General features: G+C 40.8%; 1 protein-coding gene across 2 annotated transcripts in view; it reads left to right on the forward strand.

The window, feature by feature from the left end:
• LOC308119177 (kalirin-like) overlaps positions 1-26,792 on the forward strand; it is a 150,739-nt gene that overhangs the window by 51,637 nt on the left and 72,310 nt on the right. For both annotated transcript variants that reach the window (XM_080479027.1, XM_080479028.1), the window contains exons 3-15: positions 460-574; positions 3,000-3,192; positions 4,525-4,698; positions 4,793-4,876; positions 4,965-5,096; positions 8,072-8,194; positions 13,574-13,696; positions 15,010-15,201; positions 16,191-16,322; positions 16,635-16,733; positions 16,819-16,950; positions 20,960-21,082; positions 26,149-26,340. In XM_080479027.1, coding sequence (XP_080335153.1) covers positions 460-574; positions 3,000-3,192; positions 4,525-4,698; positions 4,793-4,876; positions 4,965-5,096; positions 8,072-8,194; positions 13,574-13,696; positions 15,010-15,201; positions 16,191-16,322; positions 16,635-16,733; positions 16,819-16,950; positions 20,960-21,082; positions 26,149-26,340 — 1,814 coding nt within the window. The remainder of the gene's footprint in view (positions 1-459; positions 575-2,999; positions 3,193-4,524; positions 4,699-4,792; positions 4,877-4,964; positions 5,097-8,071; positions 8,195-13,573; positions 13,697-15,009; positions 15,202-16,190; positions 16,323-16,634; positions 16,734-16,818; positions 16,951-20,959; positions 21,083-26,148; positions 26,341-26,792) is intronic.

Consider the following 26,792-nt stretch of genomic DNA (forward strand, 5'->3'; position numbering starts at 1 on the left):
CTGTTTATGCACCAGTAACAAACATGGCGGCTTCCGGAGCGACTCAACTCCCAGTCCGGATTCTACTTTTATCGTCCTTATTGAGTTTTATAGTTGAGACTCACCCCTGATAGCATCCGTTCGAATGTCAGGTACTCTGTAATATTAACTTGTACAGCGTATTGTTCTCTGCACACATGTACATGTAGTTTCATTACAAAAACACAGAACAGCGCCACCTCATGGCCCAGCATGCTAACCGCATTGTTTTCAGTGTTTCTGTTGTTGCCCCGTAAACAAAAGAACTTTTCTGAAACGAACGAAGCGTTGTCACCTGGAACATTGTTGTGTAAACGAGCCCTGACTCTTGCTTTTCAGCTTCTGATATCTCGACAACTTCTTTGCACACTATTACTTGTCGTGACATGATTTTTGTGTTCAGTTAATAATGTATTCTTTATTTTTTCTGTGCACCTGCAGGTGGGCGGGACAAAAGAGGAGGACCGATCCTGACGTTTCCCGCCAGAAGCAACCATGACCGAATAAAACAGGAGGACCTGAGGAGGCTGGTGACCTACCTGTCTACTGTTCCCAGGTACCCACTGTCTGTTATCGGACAAAAGGAAAATTTTCACATTACAAACAAGAAATGCTTCTGAAATTACAGTGGTCAACTAATGTATGTGCATGTTTATAAATAAACACACATTCAAAAAGTTGCTAAGTTATTATATATATATTTTTGCTGTTAATACGGTAGCTTAAAAGTATTATGGCAGGCAGGTATGTCCTATTGTAAGATAGGGATACACCTGGCTAAAGTCTAAAAACTATAAAGCAGTTAACTGTTTTGCTTGGCAAATATTAGTTTATTTATACACATACGAGTCACTGTCACTGTCATACATTTGCTCACCACTAGTCGGAGACACAGAGCCATCAGACAGCTGTCAGAAGACGTCTTTTTTTTAAATGGTGATGAACCGAAGAGATGCTAAACGTAGCATGTAGCATGTAATCTGTTTTCATGGGAACAAACATAAATAACACTGAAACCCGAGCTGAGATATCGGCGATGCTTCCATGAACGCTGCTGTATTTGGGATATTTCACTGTATTTTGCACCAGAAGGCTTCATTAAAATTGGCTGTACGTTGAGATTGGGGTCATTTTCAGGCGTGATTGTTGGGTTTTGTGAAAAGTTTTTATTTTTACTCCATGCCTCAACAAAAAACCTTAAAGTTACTGAAGTTATTATGGCACAATTTAATCAGTCCGGCCTTCTCAAAATGAAATGAGGCTGTGTGTGTTTGACACCATTCCGTTAAGCGTTTCTATTCAGCCCTGCGCTGCAGAGCAGTGACTTTTGGCTGCCCGCACTCGAGTGAGACACTCAAAGGAAGAAGTGCAGGAAGGAGTGGATTTGAAGTGCTTCAGCGTCGTCCACACGAGCCTGTCAAACGGCTCTGTCTTGTCTGGCTCTGCAGCAGCAGACGCCTGATTTGCATGGGAGTGAAAGCTGCAGTGTTTGCAGCAGACCGCAGTCACACTGAGGCCCCTTCACACACTGGGGATGATCCAGGGAAAACCCATCGATAATCAGTCGCAGAGCGTCCTCGGGGACTCTCCTAACTCGCGTCAGATTCATCAGGTTTGCTTTTTCGGACTGAAAAGCCCATAATCCCTATTTAAACAAAAGGCTGTGAGACGAGCCTCCGACTGCTGGTTTCAGGATCCACCTCATAGAGCCAGGGGACGAAAGCCAACCGAAACCCCCACAGTTCACTCAGTATGGCAGCAGCATGTTTGTGATATTCTCTGTCTCGTAAACAATATCAAATAATACCAGCAAGTAATTCTTTCCATGGCACTCCAAAAAAAACCAACTGAAAATACCTTTCCCTGAGTGGTATTGAAAGCAGATTTAAGACACGTATATGATTATATATCCTGATATTACTCTTAAATAATCAAATATTATGCAAATGTCCCAATTATTAACTCAAAAACACCCATTCAGCATATCCCAGCTTACGCAAATGCTGGAGCAGCTGTGGCGGAGTTGGTAGGACTTTTAATCTGGAAGTCGGCGCTCCGGTCTCACATCTATTGGGCTTTTTTCCTTTTTTTTTTGGGAACCAGTACTTCATTGAATTTTCGTACATCACTCAACATGTCAACTGACATCTGTATATCAATAAGAAGAGTTGTGTAAAATGCAGTTAATGCAAAAAAAAAAAAATGGTTTAAATCTTACAGATACAGAGAAACACACAGAATAAGTGTGTATTTATTTATTTTTAATAACAGGCATCACAATCTAATCTTATCTCAAGATATATGTTGGCCATGTTCCGATGACCATGTTTCAAGTGAGTGAATGAATAAATTAATTGTTTTGTGCGAACAGTTAAGATGGCAAACCTGAGCAGGAAGAGACGAGGACAGGGAGATAATCCATGGATCCTCAGGGAGAACATGCAGACTGGTCAGAACTGATCAGAACCTGAGCACATGGAAACATTTGTTGAGTTGTAGTGAGTAACGCAGCATCGATAGGGAACATTGTGCATCATGTGTAGCACGTGGAGATAGATTTTTCCACGAGTGCTCATGAAGAATGGTTAAAGTGGAAACATTTTGATCCTCATTGGAAAAGATTTGACAGCAGCCACCAGCGACAGCCTGATGGCTCTTAAACGCAGCTGATGTGAGGAAACCTGCTGAAATACCTCCGCCTGCTCTCACTCACACACAGCTTCTGTTAATATTAATTCAGCCCATCCATTATCTTCTCCCTCGGGGAGACAAAAACGCCACCGTCTCCATGGAAACAGCAGATTGATGAGCAGGGAGCAGCCAGGCACGACTGATAGTGACCAAAGTCACAATACAAATCTCAACGACGGACGTCAGCGAAGCTGAAGGAATAGTGGGATTTGGAAGCGATGGAGGCCGTTTCTCGGTGCTCCTTCACTTCTCTGACACGTTTTGAACGTTTCCTGTGTCTCCCCTCTCAGCGAGGACGTGTGCAAACGCGGCTTCACTGTCATCATCGACATGCGCGGCTCCAAGTGGGAGCTGATCAAACCCCTGCTGAAGACGCTGCAGGAGTTCTTCCCGGCCGAGATCTGCGTGGCGCTCATCATCAAGCCCGACAACTTCTGGCAGAAGCAGAAGACCAACTTCGGCAGCGCCAAGTTCTCCTTCGAGGTCGGTGGCTCGCCTCCTTCAGTTTCAGCTCCGACGGCGGGTTTTTACATATACATCTAATTTATTCACCAGTTTTTTTGTTCAGGTTCTCTTGAGTTGTTAGCCTTAACTGGCCTCTGATTTCTCCAGAAGTGTTTCCAGGCCTGGTCGAAGAAGAAAGTGACGCTTTAGCCAGGTTCCATACTTTTTTATTTCCCCAAGGAAACTAAGACATGCCTTCCCTTCCACCTTCTTTATGTCACTAATATTGGTTTTGTACAGCATCTTTTTGACTTTTCCCAGCAGCAGACCGATCCTGAAGATGGGATGTTTCTGGGTTGTATGTTCATCACATTATGTCATTTTGTTCTCAGTATGTTTAGATTAGTTTCACTTCTGACTCAAAGATGAACTTGTTTTGTAAAATCTTTAAGAAGATTATGACAATGATGGAGGCCAAAATGTCACGTTTGTTGGGAGTCATGGACAGAAATCACATAAATGTTAGTAAGTAAGTAAGTAAATGTCTCTATGCGTTGTTAATTGAGCCACAGAAAATTTTATCTTTTTTGGTTGATGTCCATATATGACCACACCTGCTTTTCATATAAGGAGATTTTAACTCTCAGTCTTTCTATCAGTTCGGACTGTTTCATTGGCTTCAAAACCAGAATTGAAACATCTCTATGAGCTGTACCAGCGGGTATTTATCGTATTATTTAATTGGTATAATTGGATGCTGATCTTGGGTGTTTTACAGTATTTCCTGTATTTTCAAAATACTTTCAAGTGCCTCTCTGAACCTGATGCACCTGAAACATTAATGACGGTATTTTAATTGTTTGTCTACTTTGGATCGCAGTATTTTTTCAAAGGTTTCACTAAAACATGAAGATTCTTATGGAGGAATTCCACATTTGATCACAAACTTTGGACACAATTTAGTAGAAATGTGACTTGTGATGATGCAACCAATGTTTCCTGAAGGTTTCAGTGATACTGATGGTAGCAGCTTTGTTAGATGGTGAGAAAGAGTTTGTATACGTATGGTCACTGGACTGGCCCGGAGACAAATTGATTTGATTCCTGAGTTTCTGGAGACCATTCAGACCCTTCATCCGAGCCAGGAAGGAGAAATTAAATCTCCCCGCTGGTCTGGAAGAAGTTGGGGGTTTGTTTTGGGACGTCTGGGCTTCTTCACCTTTCCGACTTGGAAACATCAGATGTCCAGAGATTGCAGCGTTGATCAGGGATATCTATATATTCTATCTTAGCATCAAGTGTTGAGAACGCTAACAAATCCCACCAAAAGCACACAGATTCTCACTTTGACTTTTCTTTCTCCCTCCACAGACCAGCATGGTGTCGGTTGAAGGCCTGGCGAAGCTCGTGGATCCCTCCCAGCTGACGGACGACTTCGAAGGCTCGCTGGACTACAACCACGAGGAGTGGATGGACCTGAGAGTCTCCCTGGAGGAGTTCATGGCCAACGCTGTCCACCTGCTGTCCCGGCTGGAGGACCTGCAGGTTGGGGGTGGGGGGGTCTCTTGAAGGGCGGGGGCGGGGCGGGGCGCAGGCCTGAAAGACGGGTTGGATATGCTGTCGTTGTGTTTGTCTGCAGGAGCTTCAGTCCAAGAAGGAGTTTCCTGCCGACGTGGAGGGATCTCGCCGGCTCATTGAAGAACACACACAACTGAAGAAAAAGGTGCTTTAATACATTCTTAATCAAAGAAAGCCAGGCTGAACATCACACACCTTCATAGGTCTCCATTCATTCTGCTCTTCCTCTGCAGGTTTTAAAGGCTCCGGTGGAGGAGTTGGACCAGGAAGGCCAGAGGCTGCTGCAGTGTATCCGATCCAGTGACGGCTTTTCAGGGAGGAACTGCATCTCAGGTTCCGCTGACTTCCAGAGCCTGGTGCCGAAGGTAACAAACTCTGCAGGGAATAGATCGCTACCAAACCAGACACGCAGACAAAAGAACAAGAAAACCATAAATGGGCGAAGGAAGTTCAAGTGGTCATAAAAGACCTGACAGGAAACAGGAAACACGTTATGAAGATGTGTGTGATGGGAAGCGTCCGGACCTGTGAGCCCGGACGACACATACATAATGCATGCAGGAGTGCACCGACACACGGCCTGTTAGCGTCCCTCAGTGACCCCGAAGTGCTTCGCTGCATGTTGGCTCCGCGGGGAGGAGGGGAGGGGAGGGAACATCAGCTGGAGCACCACACGCACACACATGCAGAGAAAAGAAGCATTCACACTTAGTAATAAAGGGTTAAAATGTCTCAAGATGTTCATCTTCAGTACTATTTGTTCTGCGGACCTTTCAGAATCCAACGGGGAATAAAATCAATTTTGGAACAAAAGTGTACAAAAATCCAGAAAAAGTGAGGATGAATTATTAAGCATGTTAAAAGTGTATTAGTGTTTTGGTCCATTACGTCATTTAAGCACACAAATCTCTCACAAAGTAAATACTCTTTCTAAATAGTAGATCACATGCTTTTTATGAAAATAAAATTACAACAAAATTACATTGAAAGAAGCTTTATTTGTCCAATAAATGTCCTCGTTTGAAGAATCAAAATGATGCGAAAAGGAATATTTCAGAGGGGAAAAAAGTTAAAATTTTAAATTTTACATTACAGTTAAAAATTAAAGGCTTATAAATTGGCATAAGAAGTACAGTTTTTGTCAGTTTAATTTACATAAAAAACATTTAACTATGGGACGAATCATTATTCAAGAAAAATCTACAAATGGCAGAGTTATTAAGTTTTTTTTAAACCAATAAATGGTAATAAAAGTGTTCTTTGGTAAAGTATTTCAAAAATAAAAAAGTTTATGTTCAATGAAATGCTGTTAAGTAGTAATAGTTTTGGAGAAAAATCTATTTAAAAAAGGTCTTTCAACAAATAGAAAGTGACGAAGCTATAGGTGTTGGTAAAACTGGATCTTTGAATTAAAAATGGTAAAACTTAAAACACTTAAAAAAAAACATCAAAAGCAACATGAGTACAAAGTTTTGAATAATTAAAATCATGTGGAAAAACCCAAAAAGAGTAAAAGATATACATTTGCAAAAATGTAATAAAACAAAAAGATGTGGCTAAAATTATGGGATAAGTATTTCACTACCTCTTCAGGTAAACTACATAAAAATGAATTAAGAAAATAAAATGGTAAAAAAGACACATAAACATGATATACATTAATATGATTAAAACAAATCTGCATTTTGTATAAAAGGTGTTGTAAACAGAGTTTAATTTAATCTTTAAAGTGACATGAAAATGAAAAAAATGACATTTTCATTTAACTAAATTCTGTCAAAACTTTATTTAAAGTAGTTTTTCTTCCATAAATCTGCATTAAAAACTAAATACATAATATGAAGCAGCTCTTTCCTGACAATGATGTTAAAACTGGGACCTTTAGGGAAATAAAAAAACATGCAAGCAACATTTATTCACAATCAAAGAGTTGAAAGTATTTATCTTTTAGAAAGTGACAGGAGTCATGCTTGTTATTTTATGAATATGAGTGAAATGATGGATGTCTTAAAGGAAAATGAAAGGAGAATGTCTAAGAAAGAACAAATGAGCTGATTTAATCCCGATGCTTTAACTGGAGGCACACGCCGTACCGTCCAACAGGGCTGGAGCCAAGTCCACCTTTAGACAAGTCCAAGTCGGGGCTTGTCCAGTCCAAGTCCAGTCCGAGTTCACAAGGTCCAAGTCCAAGTCCAAGTCCAGATGAGATCAAGAGTAAACCTTATGACAGAAAAAAAATGTCATTATACTCTTCTCAGATGGCATCAATCCTCACTGTGAATAGAGTGCTGGAAATGTGACAACCTTGTGTGTGCAGATAAACAACAAAAACATTTTCAAAAACAATGTTGCTTTATTAAACTATTCACCCAGACATAGTTTTTTAAACAAAAGGCATATCTGCCATGTAAGGACAGAATTTTTTTATTTTTATTATTAAGATCCAAGCAGTGTTGACTGGTGAAACATTCTGCTTAAAATACAGTGAAATGTAAAAGAAAAAAGAATATATATATATATATAACCACCGTGCTTGGTGGTTTCTGGGCCTGATTGGAGCTTTTTGTGGCCGGTTTTGGTCCACAGGCCTTATGTTTGACAGAAGTAAACTTCACAGCAGCTCCGTGCTTTCGGGAGGGAGGCTGTTAGACGACTTTCAACAAGCTGTGCGCTGTTTGTTTCACCGTCTTTTTTTCAAAGGTTGACCGTCCAAATGAGGTCTGGACATCTGGCTGCTTTACATTGTCCAGTGAAACGGAGCTGCTGCTGCTTAAACTGGCTTTAGCAGCAAAACAAATAAAATAATACTGCCTTTCAGTCTGTTCCACCGAGCCCCCCCACCCCCACACACACCCAATCGGAAGAAGAGCTTGGATGAACTATTATTAATTTCATTTATGAGTAAGATAATGCAGCTATATCCTTGAAATGAAAAGGCATTTTTACAAATGCATTTTAATTTTCAAATTTGATCATTCAAAATGAATTTTGGTCACTATTTGCTGGAGTGTCTTTTTAAAAAATTAATTATTTTCAATTTCATTAAGTCACAGAATAAGCAGTATTGTCAAAGAATATTAAAATGCAGTTTGGATGACTGATTATTAATTTTTATTTATGAGTCAAAAAAAGCAGTTTAATCTGAAAATTAGAAAGCATTTCTGTTAATAGATTTCAAGTTGATTTTTGAGCCACATTTGCTTCCATAGTCACACCATAAGTCTGAGACGACAAAAAACCGTCTCGGGTCCGGACTCCAGTACCACAGCCCTGCCGTCCAATATGCATGTTTATTGTTTCCAACCTGTTAGGTGGTGTCTTTGTGTGTTTTAAACTAAAGGTGGCCAGCCTGCTGGACAAACTTCACTCCACCCGGCAGCACCTCCATCAGATGTGGCACGTGAGGAAGCTGAAGCTGGACCAGTGTTTTCAGCTCCGCCTCTTCGAGCAGGACGCAGAGAAGGTGGGAGAGAAAAACACAGACACACACAAACAAGATGTTTTTTAGAATTTTATCAGCCAGATACTTCACCTCGGTTTTAAAACAAATAACTCAGTAGGTAGAGCATGAGACTCATAATCTCAAGGTAGAGGGTTCATGTCCTTCGCCGGGCGCCACCTTCCTGTGGGCTCTCCACCTGCAGGAAGGTTCTTTATGGTGCAATGTGATCTGGGTGACGGTGCTCAGACTGACACCCGGAAATGGATAAGTGGGAGAAGATGGATGGATGGAGGGATGGATGGATGGAGGGATGATGGATGGATGGATGGATGGATATCTCACATAAAAATACAACCCAATACAATATATAATGATTATGTGTGGAAATACAAAATATTTTACAAAGGTTCCACATTACTTGGAAAATTATTCAAAAATCCAGACCATAGTTATTTTATCATTAATGATATATATATATATATATATATATATATATATATATATATATATATATATATATATATATATATATATATATATATAGGCTATTTGACATGTAATGAATGTAGTTAAGTATAATACATTATTCAGGATGTGGAAAATATAAAGTGATGCAGTGATTTTGTATAAACAAAATGTTAAAATAACAGTGATTTATTTCACTGTGTTTTACTGCTGTCACTGAGGTTTCTGTCACAACATTTCACTACTGCTAATACTGTTTTAACGTTACTAGAGAGTGACAATAAAGGACTTCTACTCTATTCTATTCAGTTCTATTCTATTCTATTCTGTTCAGTTCTATTCTATTCTATTCTATTCTATTCTATTCTATTCTATTCTATTCAGTTCTATTCTATTCTTTTCAGTTCTATTCTATTCAAATATGTTATAGTTATAATAAAATAACTTTTAGTCATTTTCTCATTATAATTTAATAATGTTTTCTTTTTTTATCAGGGTATTATGATTATATGTGGGATATTTGAGATATATTAAAATTATAAAATGCATAAAAATGAGAAAAAGTAAAAATTGTATTGTAGTAAAAGGAATAAAAAGGTAAAACTGATTATTTAATGGAAAGCAAATGTCTGCAGAAATCATGCCAAAGAATCTACTTTTTGTTTTGAAGGATTAGTTTGAAGACAAACACTGTGGCAGACGGGAATTCAGACTCTTTTCTTACCAGATTCATTGAACAAGCTGAGACTCACTTGTTCCAATTTTAAATGCAAAAAATACAAAATTCTGCTTATTTATCTTAGTATGTTTGATATATTCAGGGTTTGTAAACCTATATTTAAATAGTTTTTTGAAGTGTACTTGTAGTGTATTGCAGTAGAATAAAGGTTGTGTTTGTGGCCTCTGAACTGAAACGTTCCCGTCCTAAATGCCCTGAATGGATTTCCCTGCAGTGAACAGAGCAGTGGAACATCAGCCAGAACCGCTTCTCAGTGATTAGCTGCAGTTTGTCAGTGAATGTTTGAATTCCATTCACCATCAACATACCAGCATGTTCACAACAACTATTTTTGTTTCACCGTGGAGCGCTAAATATGGAGCCACCGTGCTCTCTGGGTTCAACCCTGCGCATTCCACAGGAATCCTGAACAGGAACAACTGAACTCTTAGCAGGTGAAGAAATATCGCCTTAGGCACAGACGTCCTGCTGCTGAAGTGGTTGTGCTTCATTAAGGACTGTTCACACATTCTAAAGGCCAAGCCATTGATTCAACCAAAGAATTATGTGCAGATTCATCAAGAGGTTTTTGCTGTAGTGTTTAGATATGATTGGAACATTTGAATTTATGATTTTTGTTTATTTCTACTTTGAAAATGTAATAGTTTTTGTAAATTTTGGCAGTTTTGAATCAAGTGTATGCCTGGCAAATGTGTCGCTAGATAAACAAAGAATCAATAGTTGTCCATTCTCGAGGTGTTCCTCAGCGTTTGATTCTTGGCCCCTTATACATTTAGTTTAAATTCTGATATGTAATCAGAAAATGTGAAATATATTCCTTCGGACAAACAAAACAATTCCTTCAAAATATAAAACTAAGGGCCCATTTATGTTTAAACTGAAAACACATCGTTTCGGGGATTTTGTTTCAGAAATGTTTGACGTTTGCACAGCGATGCAGAAATGCTGAAAAAGATGTCGTTAGCACGTTGGACCACGACTGGTTGCTGTTGGTTGTTTTTGTAATGAAACCACTCACAGACGCGTGCAGAGAACAATCTGCTGTAAATATTAACAATGGCGAGTACACAGACATTCGTATGGACGACCAAGTTGGATTGTGATTCCGGGTGACGCTCAATTGTAAAACTACCACGTCCCGGAACAAAATGGAGTGGGAGTCATGACACTCTGGAGCAGGGGTCCTCAAAGTTTTGATAGCTGAAGGCCAATTGTGGAATCCAACATGGGACAAAAAAAAGGAAAAAACAGACCCCCCCAAAAAATCCCATTTGTAATCATTTTATCGAACAGGTGCCATTTATTGGTCTGCATTCACTAATCTGCACTAAAAACATTTTAATTCATAAATTAAGCTAAACCTGGCAAAAGTTGAGAAAACCTTGGGAGACATTGTAATGCACACAAAATCCAAAATGGAGTTTTCTGTCCTCTGCAGACAGATTTGTGATGTAACAGTTCTGTGCGCAGTCCATTTCAGGATGTATGTAAAAACTTAATGAGAACAGTCAGTCAGTTTCAGGGTCTGTCCACACGAGAGCGCCGTTTCACACACAACGTACTGTTTCTGTCCGATCATCCAAACGGTGCAGTGTGCTAGGTTAGTTTAGTTTTTTTTAACACAGATCCCAGAGTGGGAAAATTGTAAAACTCTGGCTCGGCTTTAAGGTGTGGACAAGCAAGACGCACATCTGCCGAAAACAATGACGTCATCGCCCCCCCACCACCGCGGTCCTCGATGTCACCTAATAACCACAACAATGACGCACTACATGCTCCAAGTTGAGCTGCAGAAACAACTCATACTTGTCAGTTTAATAATATGAATATAATAATTAATAATATGAGCAGGAATCAAACTGTATATTTCTAGTGTCGCCATGTCTTCTTCTGCGTTTTTGGTGTATTTGGTGAGTCACAGCGCCCCTAAAGGCCACACCTGTAATTACTGCTTACTAGTTACCTTTAGATGTCGTTAAAGACCAAGAAATGGAGATTCATCCTTTCAAAGTAATGCACAATTTGATTAAAACTAACAACCGTAATTATTGCAGGCCCCCAAACATGTTGCTGCGGGCTGCCATTGGCCCGCGGGCCACACTTTGAGAGCCTATGCACTAGAGGCCACCTTTGTTGTCATTGTTCATCTACTCAGGCAAGTGTAGAACTGTTTACTAGTACATCCTTAGTGTTCATGGCAGTAGCAGCGTTTTACCTTGTTTCCACGCAGATGAAGTAGGACCGGTTACAAAAAGCTCGAAGTTAGGAAACGTTTTCAAAAAGTTGGGTTTCGAGTGGTTCTGAGCACAATTGTTGTGTAAATGAACAACCAAAGCGGAACAAAAGTTTTCCTTTTCACTTTGAAATGTTGGAATAGTTCAGTGTTTTTGTTTGTGGTTTTATTAATAGAAAACTTTGTTGTTTGCTCCCGTTTCAGCGCTGGTACCTTCAATGGCCCAAGGTGTTCCTCAGGGTTCTGGTCTAGGTTTCCTGTTATTACAGAGTTTACACCTTATTTAAAAAAAAATATATATATACTTTATTGATGTCATTTTAAAAGTGATAATCTTAAAAAGTTATGGACTTTTAGGACCAAATAAGACTTTTTAGTTTTTTGTCACACTTTGGGGAAGACTGGTCTTTCTGCCAGACTTCTAACGTTTTAACCAAGCAATTCATCTTAACTTGTAAATACTGCAACGGTTAGAATAAAAGAAAATGATCAGTAAAGAGAGTTCAGAGAGAGGTGAGTTGATACTGTAAATATCCAGAGAGAGACTTTTTTTTAGGTTTGTGTATCATCTGAAGTTAGTTCTCCTGACACTCTTGGGTACTTTGTCTAACTTACTGCCGATGTGCTCATAACCCCGTACATTCAGAGTAGGAAGAAACCTGCAGAATGAAACAGGCAGTGGGACTCCTCAGGGTCACAGATGGAAACACACAGTTCTCGATGGCGGTGCAGTTTGTACACAGACTGATGGGCGTCCGCTGACTCCAGCTCACGGATCCTCATGCAGCGGCAGTAAATATTTACTGTTAAACAAACAGAGAAAGGAAAAAAGCGGAGCCGTCATCACGCCGAGGTTCGGCGGGGGCGTGCGGACGGTTTACACTGAGGAGAAAACATTCGGATCTCGTGGTCGGGATGTGATGAGACATTCTGGGGGAGAGAGGGCGACGAGAAAGACTGGCGACGACTTAGTAACCGTGGCAACCAAAGTAATTGGCGTCCATTTGTATGTTAAAGTGTGAATTCGGACGGACGAGTGTGAACGTCTGTCTGACCTGCCGGGCTTCATTTCGCCCGAAGAAGAAGCAACAATCAGACAAAACCTTGTTTTTTGGTTGCAGCGTTCGTTTACCATGTTTTTGCCTTTGTCGGACTCAGTTTTACTCAAGGGAAGACTCAGGTTTTAAGGGTCAAGGACAACAAATCCAAATATCCAAGAATAAAATCTGGAGCTGAAAATCAGCAGCTGTCAGTTACTGCATCCCATGTCGCATGACTCAGCAGATTCAGTGAATATATCGTCACGACCACAGGTCTGGTGGCGGATACGGCCTCCGGTAAACACGCTGGTCCGGGGTGAAGACGAGCGGCGTTGTGGATAAACAGCAGCTCCAGAGTGTGTAAGCCTGCTGTCAACAGGCCAGCGGCCCGCTCACATCAGGCTTGATTCATTCACAACATGATGAAAAACAACATTTTGGATAAACATTGTGTTTATAAGCCGGAGTAAACATGCACATTGTTGTGTTGCTCAATAACAAAGATCGTCCAGGAGCCAGGGCTCTAAAGTTTATTATTTGTACGACTCAAGATTGTAGAATTCAGTACTAGTTCCTCAAAATGTCCATGTTTTTGGAAGACAAGTACATACTTTCACTATATTCATGTAAAACTAAGGAATTCCAAGATAATCTGCTCATCTGACACGTGATGAGTTAATGAATCAAACTTGAACAGTTTTCCCTTTGACCTGCAGATTCACTCAAGACCAACAACATCAGAATAAATCAAGACCCCAGCTTGACTTTTAAACAAATTCAGTCCTTCAGGATTTGCAGAGAAAACATGCTTCCACTGAAAATCCTTTAAAAAAAAGAATTTAACTCTTGTTACATTCCCGGACAGGTTCAGTTCCGTGTTTTACACACAGATAATCACAGAAGTCGTCTGTGTGTGTCTGCAGATGTTCGACTGGATCAGCCACAACAAAGAGGTGTTCCTGCAGAGCCACACGGAGATCGGCCGGGGCTACCAGCACGCCGTGGAGCTGCAGACGCAACACAACCACTTCGCCATGAACTCCATGGTACGCCTCCATTGTTCAGCTCTCAGTGCTCCATTGCTTTGCCCCTATGATGGTGGACTAAGGCCACGTGACGAAGGGAGAAGTCTTTTACTTTTACAAGAGTTATATTTTGCTTGAAGTTTATTCCCAAGATAGTATCTGAACCAGGGCAAACATAAGGCCCAGGGGCCAAAACTGGTCCACCAAATGGTTCATAGTGTAAAAATTACAACTATAACTGGTTTATTTACTGGGGATCAAACCCTATACTAGAGGACATTCCGTGGCTTGCAAAGGTATTTATACACTAGACCTTTTCCACATTTTGTTACGTTACAACCACAAATGTAAATGTGTTTTATTGGAATTTAAGTGACAGACCAGCACAGCGTGCCATATAATTGTAAAATGGAAGGAAAATTATGTTTTTTTGTAAGTGTGGCATTCAAAAGTATTCCTTCCTCTTTAGGCTGATACCCTTAAATAAAATCCAGGTCATCCAAGAGCTTTCAGAAGTCAACTAGTCTCAGAATAAATTCCTCTCATCTGTGAAGGCCTCAGAGGTTTGTGAATTTACGGCATCATGAAAACCAAGGAACAAACCAGACAGGCCAGGGAAAAGGTGTGGAGAAGTTTAAAGCAGGTTAACGTATAGAAAATCATATCCCAAGCTCTAAAAGTCTAAAAAAACTGCACACCTACCAAGACATGGCCGTCCACCTCCACTGACAGGCTGGACAAAGGAGAGCATTGATCAGAGAAGCAGCCCAGAGGCTCACGGTAACTCTGGAGAGATCCACTGCTCAGGCGGGAGACTATCTGTCCACAGGACAACTATCAGTCATGAGAAGAAAGCTATTGGAACAAAGCCAGAAGTCCTGTCTGCAGTTTGGCTCCAGTCGTGTTGAAGACACAGCAAACATGTGGAGGAAGGAGCTCTGGTCACAGGAGACCCACACGGAACTTTTTGGACCAAATGCAGAACTAATACTGCACATCGCCCTGAACACACCATCCCCACTGAGAAGTATGGTGGTGGCAGCATCATGCTGCGAGGATGCTTCTCTTCTGGAGTGATGGGGAGGCTGCTCAGAGTTGATGGGAAGATGGATGGAGACAAATACAAGTCAATCTGGGAGGAAAACCTCTTAGAGTCTGCAAAAGACTTGAGACTGTGGTGAAGCTTCATCTTCCAGCAGGACGACGACTCGAAGCGTCCAGTCAGAGCGACAATGGAAACGTTCTGCTCAAAGCAGCTTCATTTGTTAGAATGTCTTAATGGCGAGACCAGGGAGGGACTCACATCATCTTTTATTGTTTTTCTCTTTTCCCAGAATGCCTATGTGAACATCAACAGGATCATGTCCGTGGCGAGCCGCCTGGCGGAGGCCGGACACTACGCCTCCACGCAGATCAAACAGATCTCAGGTCAGCTGGATCAGGACTGGAAAAGCTTTGCCGCCGCGCTGGACGAGCGCTCCACTATCCTCGCCATGTCGTCCGTTTTCCACCAGAAGGCCGAGCAGGTGAGCGCGGCTCTCCTCCGCTGCAGCGGTCCCACATAACGGGACGTTTCAGCACTGGTAGTGTCTGATTATATTCAATTGATCAAACTGCTCAGCCGCTGATTCTTGGAAAGTCGTCATGGCAACAGATGGGACTTGTGCAAGTCCTTCTGGGCTCTTGTCATTCAGAGAGGAGGGAGACTGACGTGAGCTCCGAGGAGGACAAACAGGAACATAATGAAGGGAGAAAGCAAAATGACGAGACGAGTGCAGGAGAAACGACACAGAGAGGAAACATGAGACACTTTAACAAATCATTTCTTCACTATAGGAACTTTAGTCTGCTTCTGTAAATGTTATTATTGGCATTTGGTTTATATTCTAAAAGTCTTCCAAAAACCATTATGTTGTTTCTTAATTCAGTTCTTGTAAAATTTAACAGTAATTGTTCATCTTTTATTATTTTAATAATAAAAGATAAGCCTTTCTTTAGATCTACATATTTCTCTCTTTAATATTTTGCCTTAAATTTTAATTTAAAATTTTAAGTCATTTTTCTTGATATTTCACAATATTCTCTTTAAGTTAAACTTTTTCCTGCCTTTTTGATCATCAAATCATTTATTTATTCTTAACAAATGACATTTTTTTAAAACGTTTTTTAAAATTGTTATATCACTAATTTGTTACGATTTCCTGGATTTATTCTTGAAATTTGGTCTTTTTGCTTCAGTCTGACAATATGTTGTAGACGAGTGAAATAAGAAGTGTAAAATTGGGTTTAATGTTAGAAAAATGTTAACTATTGAATGGTAAATCTAGCAAAACGCGAGTATTACAAAGAAATCCTACACTTACAATCGGTCTCACACGGTGTTTTTTTCATGATGGGAAGGAGGAAACAGAATTCCATGAGTTTCAGCTGAGTCGTATCTATTTTCTCTACTGCCATCTGGAGTTTGCTACAGTTTTCGTGAACAACGTTCGTCTGATTTCTGTGTTTGACTCAGTTTCTGTCGGAGGTGGAGGCCTGGTGTAAAGTCTGCAGCGAGGGAGGTTTACCCTCCGAGATGCAGGAGCTGGAGATCGCCATCCACCGCCACCAGAGCCTGTATGAGCAGGTGACCCAGGCCTACACAGAGGTAAACAACAACAACAACCAACACAACAACTAACCACAAGCAACAACTTCCAAAAACCTCAGGGAGGTTTGGTCTGACTGTGAGCTGCAGGATAACATGACTGCAAGGCGACTTCTAGTCATTTTCAGTTTTAGCCTCAGAAACATTCCTTTGGTCTCAGATAACATTCAGATTTTAGAGCATCTTAGAAGAGTGGACATGACAGCAGAGGACACCAACAGATTCACAAAATGCGAATTCTCAGCAAAAACCCTTTTCCTCCTCGTGTTTCGACCCACCCTGCTGCTTTCTTCCCTCTGTGTGTGTTTGCAGGTGAGTCAGGATGGGAAAGCTCTCCTGGACGTCCTGCAGAGACCTCTGAGTCCCGGGAACGCCGACTCCCTGACGGCCACCGCCAACTACTCCAAAGCGGTCAGTTTTGCACAGTCTCTATTCAAATGCGTCCCTTTTGGATACACTCTGCAGGTTTGTGATTCAGTGTTGTGTTGCGCGGCAGGTTCACTGCATCCTGGACGTGGTGCATGAAGTTCTCCACCATCAGCGGCGTCTGGAGAACATCTGGCAGCATCGGAAGGTGCGCCTGCACCAGAGGCTGCAGCTGTGTGTGTTCCAGCAGGACGTCCAGCAGGTGAAAACACACCACATACACAGCGAGCAACTGAAACCAGCACATCAGCAAAGGAGAGGGATGATAATCAATATGGCTGAACCCGTCTCTAGTCATTCTCACCACATTCTTGGTGCATTTGTGAGTCAAATGTGTTCAGCTTAAACCTTACCACTGTGTTTAATCCTGGAACTAAGAATGTAACGGCTGTAATCCAGTGGACAGAAGGCATATGTATGGCAAACTGTTACTGCTGGGTAAGCATAGAAGTTAATTCACAGGATCCTAGCAGCGTCCGTCTGTTTGTATATTTTATTTCGGACATGATAAATAAAAACAGAAAAATTACTACAGTGGAAATGAAAGTGTGCTCGAAAAAGCGTTTATTTACATGTGTAATTTGAAAATATAACGTGATATATAAATCAGAGTGGATTTTCAACAGATTGCACACTCTGTGGATTTGGAGTTTCAACTCAAATTTTAGGCTCTGTTCACACGTTTCAACTGGAAATGCAACGTTTTTTCATTTTCTGAAAAGTTTTGCATTCACGATCCCGTTTAAAAATGTTATGAAAATGATGCCCGTTTACATGGAAACAGCAGAAACATGGAAAATGATGTAGTGTTCATGTTGGGCCACTAGTGGGTGCTGTTGTTTGCTTTTGTAATTAAACCACACATGCATGCAGAGAACAAGCCGCTATAAACATCAGCAATGTGAGTTAACAGACATTCTAGTGGACAGATCACCAAGTTGGATTGTTATTACAGTGACTGTCAAAATAAACCTACCACGTCCAGGAGAATCTGGACTGGGAGTCACGACACTCATTGTTGTTATTGTCCATTTACTCGCACAAGTGCATAAGAACTATTTACTACAGCTGTGATGCTCATGCACTGAAGCAGTTTTCAGAAAAGTTGTGTTTTACCCCGTTTCCACCGAGTCGGAGCATTTTCAAAAAGTTCCACCTTCAGAGTCGTTTTCATAAAGATGCATTTTCAGTGGCTCCCAGCGCCACTGTCATGTAAACTGGGTCTTAATCGCCTGCATGGGTACTGGATTTAAATTAATTAATAAAAAAGAAATACATCAAAGTTGATAAAGTTTTAAAAACATGTCAACTCTGACGGCGAAGCGTCATTTCTGTGTCTCTGGTTCTGGATCCTGCTTCGTTTCTCCACTGCCACTGCTGTCTCTAGTATTGGAGTCTGCTTTGTTGCGTCATCCATTACCATTTTTTGGAAGACTTGATGATTCTGTTGCTTCTCATGTTGAAAATTCAACTCCCGATCTCTTGGTAGCGGTGACCACGACATCGCCTGTGCTAAAAACATAATTGTGAGGTATGGGAGGAAAAAAAAGGTTAAATAAATCCAGTGTACCTTTTTATGTGGGATATGGTTTCAATAGAGAAATGTGTTTTTGATTTGTCTCTTGAGAGCTCAGCGAGCTTCCACACCTTCGTCTCAATGAGTTTTTCAATGTTCCTACGTTTAGCGTCAGGCCCTGAAGGCACCGCGTGTTGATGTCAGTCCAAGTGGAGTCACGGCGAGTTCAGCGCCAGCGTGCGGCGCGGCGCGGCACAGCGCGGCGCAGCAGCTGGGCTGTGTTTGTTTGAATGTGAAGCTTGAAACTGCCAAATAAAACTGCACACTTCATGTGTTCTGTTTCAGGCCTTTTCCCTGCGTCTCACTCTTCCTCCTCTCTGGGGTGACATATATCCTGCAGCATTACAGCTCCACTCAGAAACGCCATGTTTTTACTGAGTTATACATCGTCCGTACGAGGTTGCTCCGTCTCCGGCTCGCACCTCCGGACAGCGCTCTGCCTCCGAGCGACTCCACGTGTCTCTCCGGGGTCTCATAGAACGTGATGCATGATGAGTACAAACTGGCGATGCTCTGTTTCCTCAAGATTTATCACCCCCTGATATGATCTCTTCCTCAGTCACTATTTCTTTGCCTCTTTTGCTTTGTCTTCATCCTCCTCTTAAACGCTCGGTTCCAGCCTCTCTGGGGCCGTGTACAAAGGTTTGCATGGCGCCGAAACTCAGTTTTCATCTTCAGATTTCATCTTCCCGATGCTCCGACTCTCCCTTCCCAAGCCTATTTATACTTACATTAAATACACGATGACGGCACACACAATGGATCTGTTTTCAATTACTTCAATCTGCCTCTTTGCGACTGTCCTGCGAGTCTTTTTCTCTTTTTTTTTTTTTTTTGGTGGGTGACTCAGAGTTGGATCGCTTTTACAAGTCAGCGTAGTTTAAATTAAACCAGCTGCTGTGGAGCTTTGAGAACACAAAGTGTGACGGTGCAACTTGCTGACGTCTCATGTCGAATCCCACAGGAAAGAAACTTCCTGTCACTGAGATTACAATGCTGAGATGAAGGTCTTCAGGCAGAGAGGGCCCGATGAACAAACACCACACAGATGCAAAGTATTTACTTAAGAGACATTTATTTGATTCATTACATTTATTTAATTTATAGTAAATGTGTCGTTAACATTGTTAAAGCTCACAGGATTAACCTCATGTCACACTGAAGGGTTTTACCTGTGTGACGTATTTTGTAGACAAGTTAAAGACTGGCACTCGTTTATAGAAATCCAATAAGGCTTCTGTCCCTTTAGGGATTTCTTCTCAGCTAGAAATCATGTCAAATCTGTGATTATATCAAATTTGGCATTTTACAACACATTTTCTTATCTATAAGTGACTTGTATATGTGCTGACTTAAGTCTCTAAATGGTAAATAGTCCTGAAATATGTTTTAAACAGGGCTACGTGATACTAAGTGAAAATGAGATATACGATCATGTTGAGTATTGCGATGTCAATAAAATTTACAATATATACAAACATTTAACAAGCTTAAGTCTTTGACATTTGTTCTTCTTAATAACCGTGCTTTTTTATTGAATATTTCTGAATTAATCCTATTATTCCCATTAATCAGTGTAAAATAGGAGCAAATTACAAAGCAAGAAAAAAAAATCTTCAATATTCTGAATTACTCAAACCATTTTCAAGTGAAATTGGAAAACTTTTGTTGCATTTTGGTGTTCCATTTACACAATAACAATTCTCCACTGAAGACACAACTTTTTGAAAACTGCTCCCAAGATGGAACTTGTAAAAAATGCCGCATCTCTGTGGAAACGGGGTCAAACACAACTATTCTGAAACGCTGCTGCTGCGGCAGTGCAACACTTCTGTAATAGATATTTCTTCTGCACATGTATGAATAGAAGGACGATAAAAACAATGGCGGCCTTTGTCACGACTCCCCGTCCAGATTCTCCTGAAACATGGTAGTTTTATAGTTGACAGTCACTGTAATAACGATCGACCTTCATCGTCTGTCCATGTGAAAGTCTGTGTGTGTGTGTGTGTGTGTGTGTGTGTGTGTGTGTGTGTGTGTGTGTGTGTGTGTGTGTGTGTGTGTGTGTGTGTGTGTGGTTTCATTACAAAAACAAATAGCAGCACCAACCCGTTGCCTGACATACAAACTACTTTTCAGCGTTTCTACTGTTAAATGCTTTTAAAATGCTGCTGTGTCAACCCAAAACTTTTCTTTTTAAATGAAAACACAAAAACGACACATTCTCACTTGAACCCGCTGCAGTAAAGTTACGGCACATTGTGCAGCCCTAGATTGAAACACAATCTAATCTAAAGTTCTCATTTTTAAAGGAAATTTCCAAGTGATAAATTAGTCAAAATGTGCCAACAACGTCACAAATATCCAGTCCAAGAGAGGGAAGAAGCTCTGCAGAGTAACGTCACAGCCTCCATCCTGCCTGGATTTCACACATGAAGGTTTCATCTGTTCATCTTTAAGTCATGAGCTCTGAGAGCATCATGCACCTCTGATATGAGCGTACGCTGTCAGAAGACGAGGCTCGCCAGGTCGACCTTTAATCCCTGTCGTGTTTTTAAGGATGATCTGAAAATAAATGTCTGCCCTCCCTCCCTCCCTCTCTCTCTCTCTCTCTCTCTCTCTCTCCCTGGTTCAGGTGATGGACTGGATAGAAAACCACGGCGAGGCTTTCCTCAGCAAACACACCGGCGTGGGGAAGTCCCTCCACCGAGCCCGAGCACTGCAGAAGAGACACGACGACTTCGAAGACGTAGCTCAGGTGGGTCAGTTACGTCTCTCAATGTGTGCACACCTTCAGACGGCCTTGTTTCACCGCAGGGTGGTTAAGGTCATTTTAGTTTGAGGGCCACGTCGTCACCAGTCCATCTGAAGAGGGACGAGACACTGCGATTGATGGTGTTACAATCTATGAAATGTCCCTTTCTTTTAGTGGAGAGAGGGATGAAATGTGAAAAGGTCTACATTAAATGCAACGCATGGAGATATTTTAGGGGGAAAATAAGGCTTTTTGAAAAACTATTTTTCCTGCCGCTACTCAGTTTGCTCGATTTCTGTAAGCACAAATAATAAACACTCATGAGATGGATGTGATGCTCATGCTGTGTTAGCAATACGGTTGCTTGTTTCATCACTTCATCACTGTGTAACCGACTCTCAGACCGGGTTCTAGTGTTAGAACCCGGTCTGTTAATGAAACTGTGTGATCTTCAGGAAATATATCCGAAACGGGACTTATTGCTATCTTCTTAATTTCTACACGATGTGTGGTCGTCCGTCTCTGGTAGCTGTTTTTAACAACCTTAGTTGAAATAGAAAATACATCAAATTAAAGGTAACGTGTACTATTTTGATTTGATGCCATTTAATATAAACTCAATTCATAAGCCATGTACGACAAAGTAACAGTCTGGACACCATATAGAAACTTTCCAACTTCTGCATTTGGTCTTGTAATACCAGTTTTCACCACAAGTTGGTGCATTGAGTCACTTGAATTACTTTCAAAAGGAATAATTAATGAAACAGTAGTTGAAACCCTTTGGTACTACATCCGGGGTTGTAATCTTCACAAAGTATAAACAAGTAACTGGTGTTCCTGTTTTTTCCACTGGGGGTCACACAGCGTCCTTTTTGTTGAAAGGTTATAAATGATGTAAAAACGATGCAGGGGATTAGTGTCACATCAGCAAAAGCTAGATACCTTTTTGCTAGTACAATAGCATTAGCTTTATAGCCATAACATGTTGGAGAGTAGTAAGATGCTAAAGGCTACAGAAAACTGTGAATGCTGATATATTGTTCATGATGGAAATGATATCAAACTGGATGAACATTTTCAAAATCTACACTTTGTTTATGCTTAACACTCAGAAAGTTGTGACTTATATGTTATTTTATTAATACTTCATTCCGGCCAAACTGGACCACCTGTAACTTCCAACCAAAAAAAATTGAAGTGACTCAACACTGCCACCCAGTGCACAGCAGAGACATTGACCTAAATTGAACCCAGTATCCCTTGAATAAAGTCGACTTCTTCCATGAAACCTTCGAAATCACTAGATTGTTTTTATCAGATGTTTATTCGCTTACATTGGCAACATCTGCAAGCAATCGGGCCTGATTAAAACCCAAATTCTGAAAACCACCAGCACCGCCACGCCTGCTGATGAAAGCATGAGGCCGCGTGTCTGCACCGCCATTTATGGTCACAAGGTTTCTCCTGAAGGTTCTGCAGAAGATGTTATCCATGCCTGAGCTTCGAAGCCGCAGTGAGTCGGGGTGGGAAACGTCGGAACTGCAGTTATCGTCCATAATGTGAATCAGTAAACAAATTAAGGGTGTAAAAATGTGCTTCCTGTGTCTTTTCTGTACCGTATTAGTAACTAGTTCACTCTGTGAGTGTTTGTGAAAGTTTCTAAACTACGCCGTCTTTCAACATCTCCACGTTATATCTGCATATAGAATCTGCACGGTCTTGGTCTGTGTCGCTTCAGCAAAGGAATCATTGCATAAAAACGCCAGTGCTAATCCCATAAAGAGAAGTTATTGAATCTGGTGTTCACAGTCCGGATTAGGATTAACCCTGAAAACTTGATCACTCTTATTTGGGTCAGACGTTTGCTCCAGGCTTCTTACCTCCTCCACCTTTTAATGGCGTTAAGACATGTTGGCAGTTTGTGGTGTTTTGCTGATAGCGAGTCTGCACTGAGCCTCGTGCATGACGTGAATACGTTCAACACCTCTCAAATTCAGTATTTACTCACACCGACATAGGCTACGTGATCGTCATCTCTCACTCGCTGTAACGGAATATTTGAAAAAAAAAGGCTTTTACGGAAGGTTTGTGAGTTTCCATGTTTATCAGTTATTAAAGCCGGTTTACTTCCTGCTCTCCTCGTCTCCATGTGATTACCCAACCAAACATCAAACGGAGACTCCAGAGCTCATTTACTTTCATTAAAGTCTTCATTTTCCAGCTTCTTCTCTCTGCTTTACATATTCTGTTCTCTGGGGACGTTTTATCCTGCGTGACTTGTTTCTCTCCCCGATAATAAGAGCTCATGTGAGTGAAGTGAGGAAAAGTAATGAAAGTACCAAACTGAGACATTACGAGAGTTTTTTCACCAACATATATCTACTTTAATCAAGTGGACTGTAGTTGCTTTGCCAGGATTACAGACATATAATATGATGGATACCAGCTCTAATCTAGGTGTGAAACAGCCTGATAACTGCATCATTTTCAACATTTCTGTCGTTTCAAAATGTTGTTGTGTCAATGTGAAGCTTGTTCTTATTCTTTTCTTGCTAAGGCAACAGTTATCAATGTCCTGGTTCACAGCTAATTTAAAAAAAAGCACTGCTGTCAATCGATAAAAAAAAAAAGTACTAATTAATTGCACAATTTTCCATAATTAATTGTGATTAATCGCATTGTTTTTCTACTGAAGACTGAAACTTGTAATGAATATTCATTCAGGGAAAACCATGGAATTAATATCGACTCAACACACAGAGACTCTATTTAAATTCAAAGACTATCTTTATAACGTCCTTTTAGCTTTGCTGGAATGCTGTTTCTCTCCAAGATCAGCAAAATAATAAAAACATAAAAACATAAATTAATAAACATCTAACAGAAGTCTGGTTTTGTTAGAGTGCAGGTCCACCTCTTTGAGAATTGGAATGTTTCTACAAACAAAGTTGTGAATTTATTACATGAACAAACCGCCAATAATATAGTGTAATATACACACACACCCACACACACACACACACACACACACACACACACACACACACACACACACACACACACACACAGTATAGAGAAGAGCCAGGGAAAGAGAGAAAGAGGAGAAATTAATATTTTACCAGTATTTCCTCCAGTTTTAGCAGTTTGGTGGCTCCTGGTCAGCCAACATGGCAACCTGCTGCTTTGCTGCAGAATTACTTCTGTGGTCGTTAAATTCAGCTTTTCAAAGTAAAGCTAATGACTTTCACTTTCTCAATTAGCCTTCAGGAAACTTTAAAGTGAAACTTTCTGCCTTATTATTCCACTCAGTATTGTGCTGCTCTGGAGTCACGGTGCTGCGTACAGAGACGCTGCACATGTGGCTCCGGTAAGGGAGTAAAAAAATAAAAAATATGGAAGTGAACAAAACTGCGTTAATTACGTAAAAAAACTTTTTGCAAGTTGAATGTTTCAAATCAATGAATTAAATTGTCTAGTTATTTTTGACAGGCAGTCATCAGTATAAATTGTTATTAGTCAATTTACAGTAACTAGTCTGGCTGTTACAGATCACTTGTTTCCAACTAGTCTGTCAGCTCGCATAGTTTTGGTTAATGTAAGCAACCACTGTAGTTATGCTGTTTTTTCATACGTCAGATGTTCAGTATATCCTGCCGTTGACTGATGAAGCAGCTCACAATGTCTTCTGTCGTCCTTTGTTCCTGCTGAGGTAACAGTTAATATTGTCCTGTCCTGACTAATAGTTATGTTTCCTGCTTTAAACTCGACAGTTAGTCCTAAATCTCTGGTGGAAACAGGAGAACAGAGCTACTTCAGGGTCCCACTTTATTAATAATATTACACGTTTCACCTTTCTGTGTTAATCACCATTGATTTCATGTCTGCACTGTTTCATAATGTCCGCTTTTCCATTGCAATGATCCCGTCTCTGCGCCGTAATCCTCAGCCTGAATCCAACCGATCACGCAGCAAAGCGTAATAATCTCTTGTAAATGATAATCTTTATCTTCCAGCTCATCCTTCCAGTATGTGAAATATCAACATCGCAAGGGTTCGTACAAATACCCTCGGCTCACATTCTTCATTATACGGATTCCTTTTACATATTTTGTCTTCGCATTCAAGCCATGCCTCAAACTGCTGTCAACGTACGGCTAAATGTTTCCCCTGTAGTGTTCTCCTGAAGAGAAATACAGCAGATGATCGCTCCTTCTTACGGAATAGACCGGCACTAATCCATTTTGTCCTCCTAATAAAAGCGGAGAGCTTTAATACGCAGACAGGATTTATCCCTTTTTTGGGGGTTGATAGTGGCAGAAAAGAAGGAAGATTACAGGAACTAGAATTACCATTTTATTATGGTATGGTTGGATAGTTGTACATATTAAAGTTTCTTTAATATGTACATAATACATAATACGTTTCTTTAAAACCAATGGGTAAAAGGTTGAGATGCTGAACTACGATAAATTGTGATTTCTTTCACTGTGACACGAAAGAAATGTGACATTAAACGGGATTTATTCACAGAAATTGTGCGATCAATTGATTAAATTCTAGATGGCGCCACTTATTTCACACCCGGTGGCCACAGAGCAGAAGTCAGACACGCCTTTTTTAATTTTTTTAGTGACAAAATGCAACAAATCAAACAGGAAAAGAAAGAAAATGTGACCCAGCTGGAGGAAACTAAGAGAAAGGGTTCTTAATCATTTCTGTACCTTCATATCAATTGCAATGTTGCTTTGTAATTTGCAGTTACAACAAACCCGTATGTAGAGTTGATGTTCTTTTAAATAACAGTGCTTTTTCACTTGCCCCTCATTTACCCAGCTGTGACTGGACCCTGTTTGTTTGTTTGAATATCAACGTAATTTATCCCATTTTTACATATGTTGACATGTTGATACAGCATAACGCGTAAACGCTGCGAATGCTCGGGGAGAACATGCAAACCCGAGCAGGAATCCAACCCAGGTCTTCCTGCCGTGCGCCCACAACGCTGACCACTACACCTGGAGTCAATGTTGAAAATGACCCCGGAGCGCGTGATGATGTTTCCCCAGAACACGTACACAAACGCGGACAAACTGCTGGAGGCGGCCGAGCAGCTGGCTCAGACCGGAGAGTGCGACCCCGAGGAGATCTACAAGGCGGCGCGGCACCTGGAGGTCCGCATCCAGGACTTCGTCCGGCGGGTGGAACACCGGAAGCTGCTGCTGGACATGTCGGTGTCGTTCCACACGCACACCAAAGAGGTGAGCGCGTGCAATTTTTCACCTTTTTTCTGGATGATAAGTTAATAAAAGTTAATGCTGGGCCACATGAAAGACGAGCAGGTTTGTTAAGACTGAATATTAATCCTCTTACAACATCTACATTTCTGTTTCACTACTAACTGTTCTCTGATCACATTGTGATTATACATAACGGAATTGTGACGTAAAACATTGAGAAAAGTGCTTCTGTGGTTAATTTTGCCGTCATTGTGGTGATACGTTTAAAGTATGATTATAAAATCATGAAAAACTGCCTCGCATATGAAACCAGTTCCAGTTCTCAAACATGTAATTCATGTTTAGGTCCCTTTTATGTGTGTTGCTCTACTGCACGCAGCTCTTCTTTCACAGAAACGTTGAAGTTTTTAAAATGTATACAATTTAAAGACTTTTTTTGTTAGAAATTGTGAAATATATGTGATTTTGTGGTC

Source organism: Lipophrys pholis (genome assembly GCF_963383615.2).
Source record: "Lipophrys pholis genome assembly, chromosome: 13".
NCBI lineage: Eukaryota > Metazoa > Chordata > Actinopteri > Blenniiformes > Blenniidae > Lipophrys > Lipophrys pholis.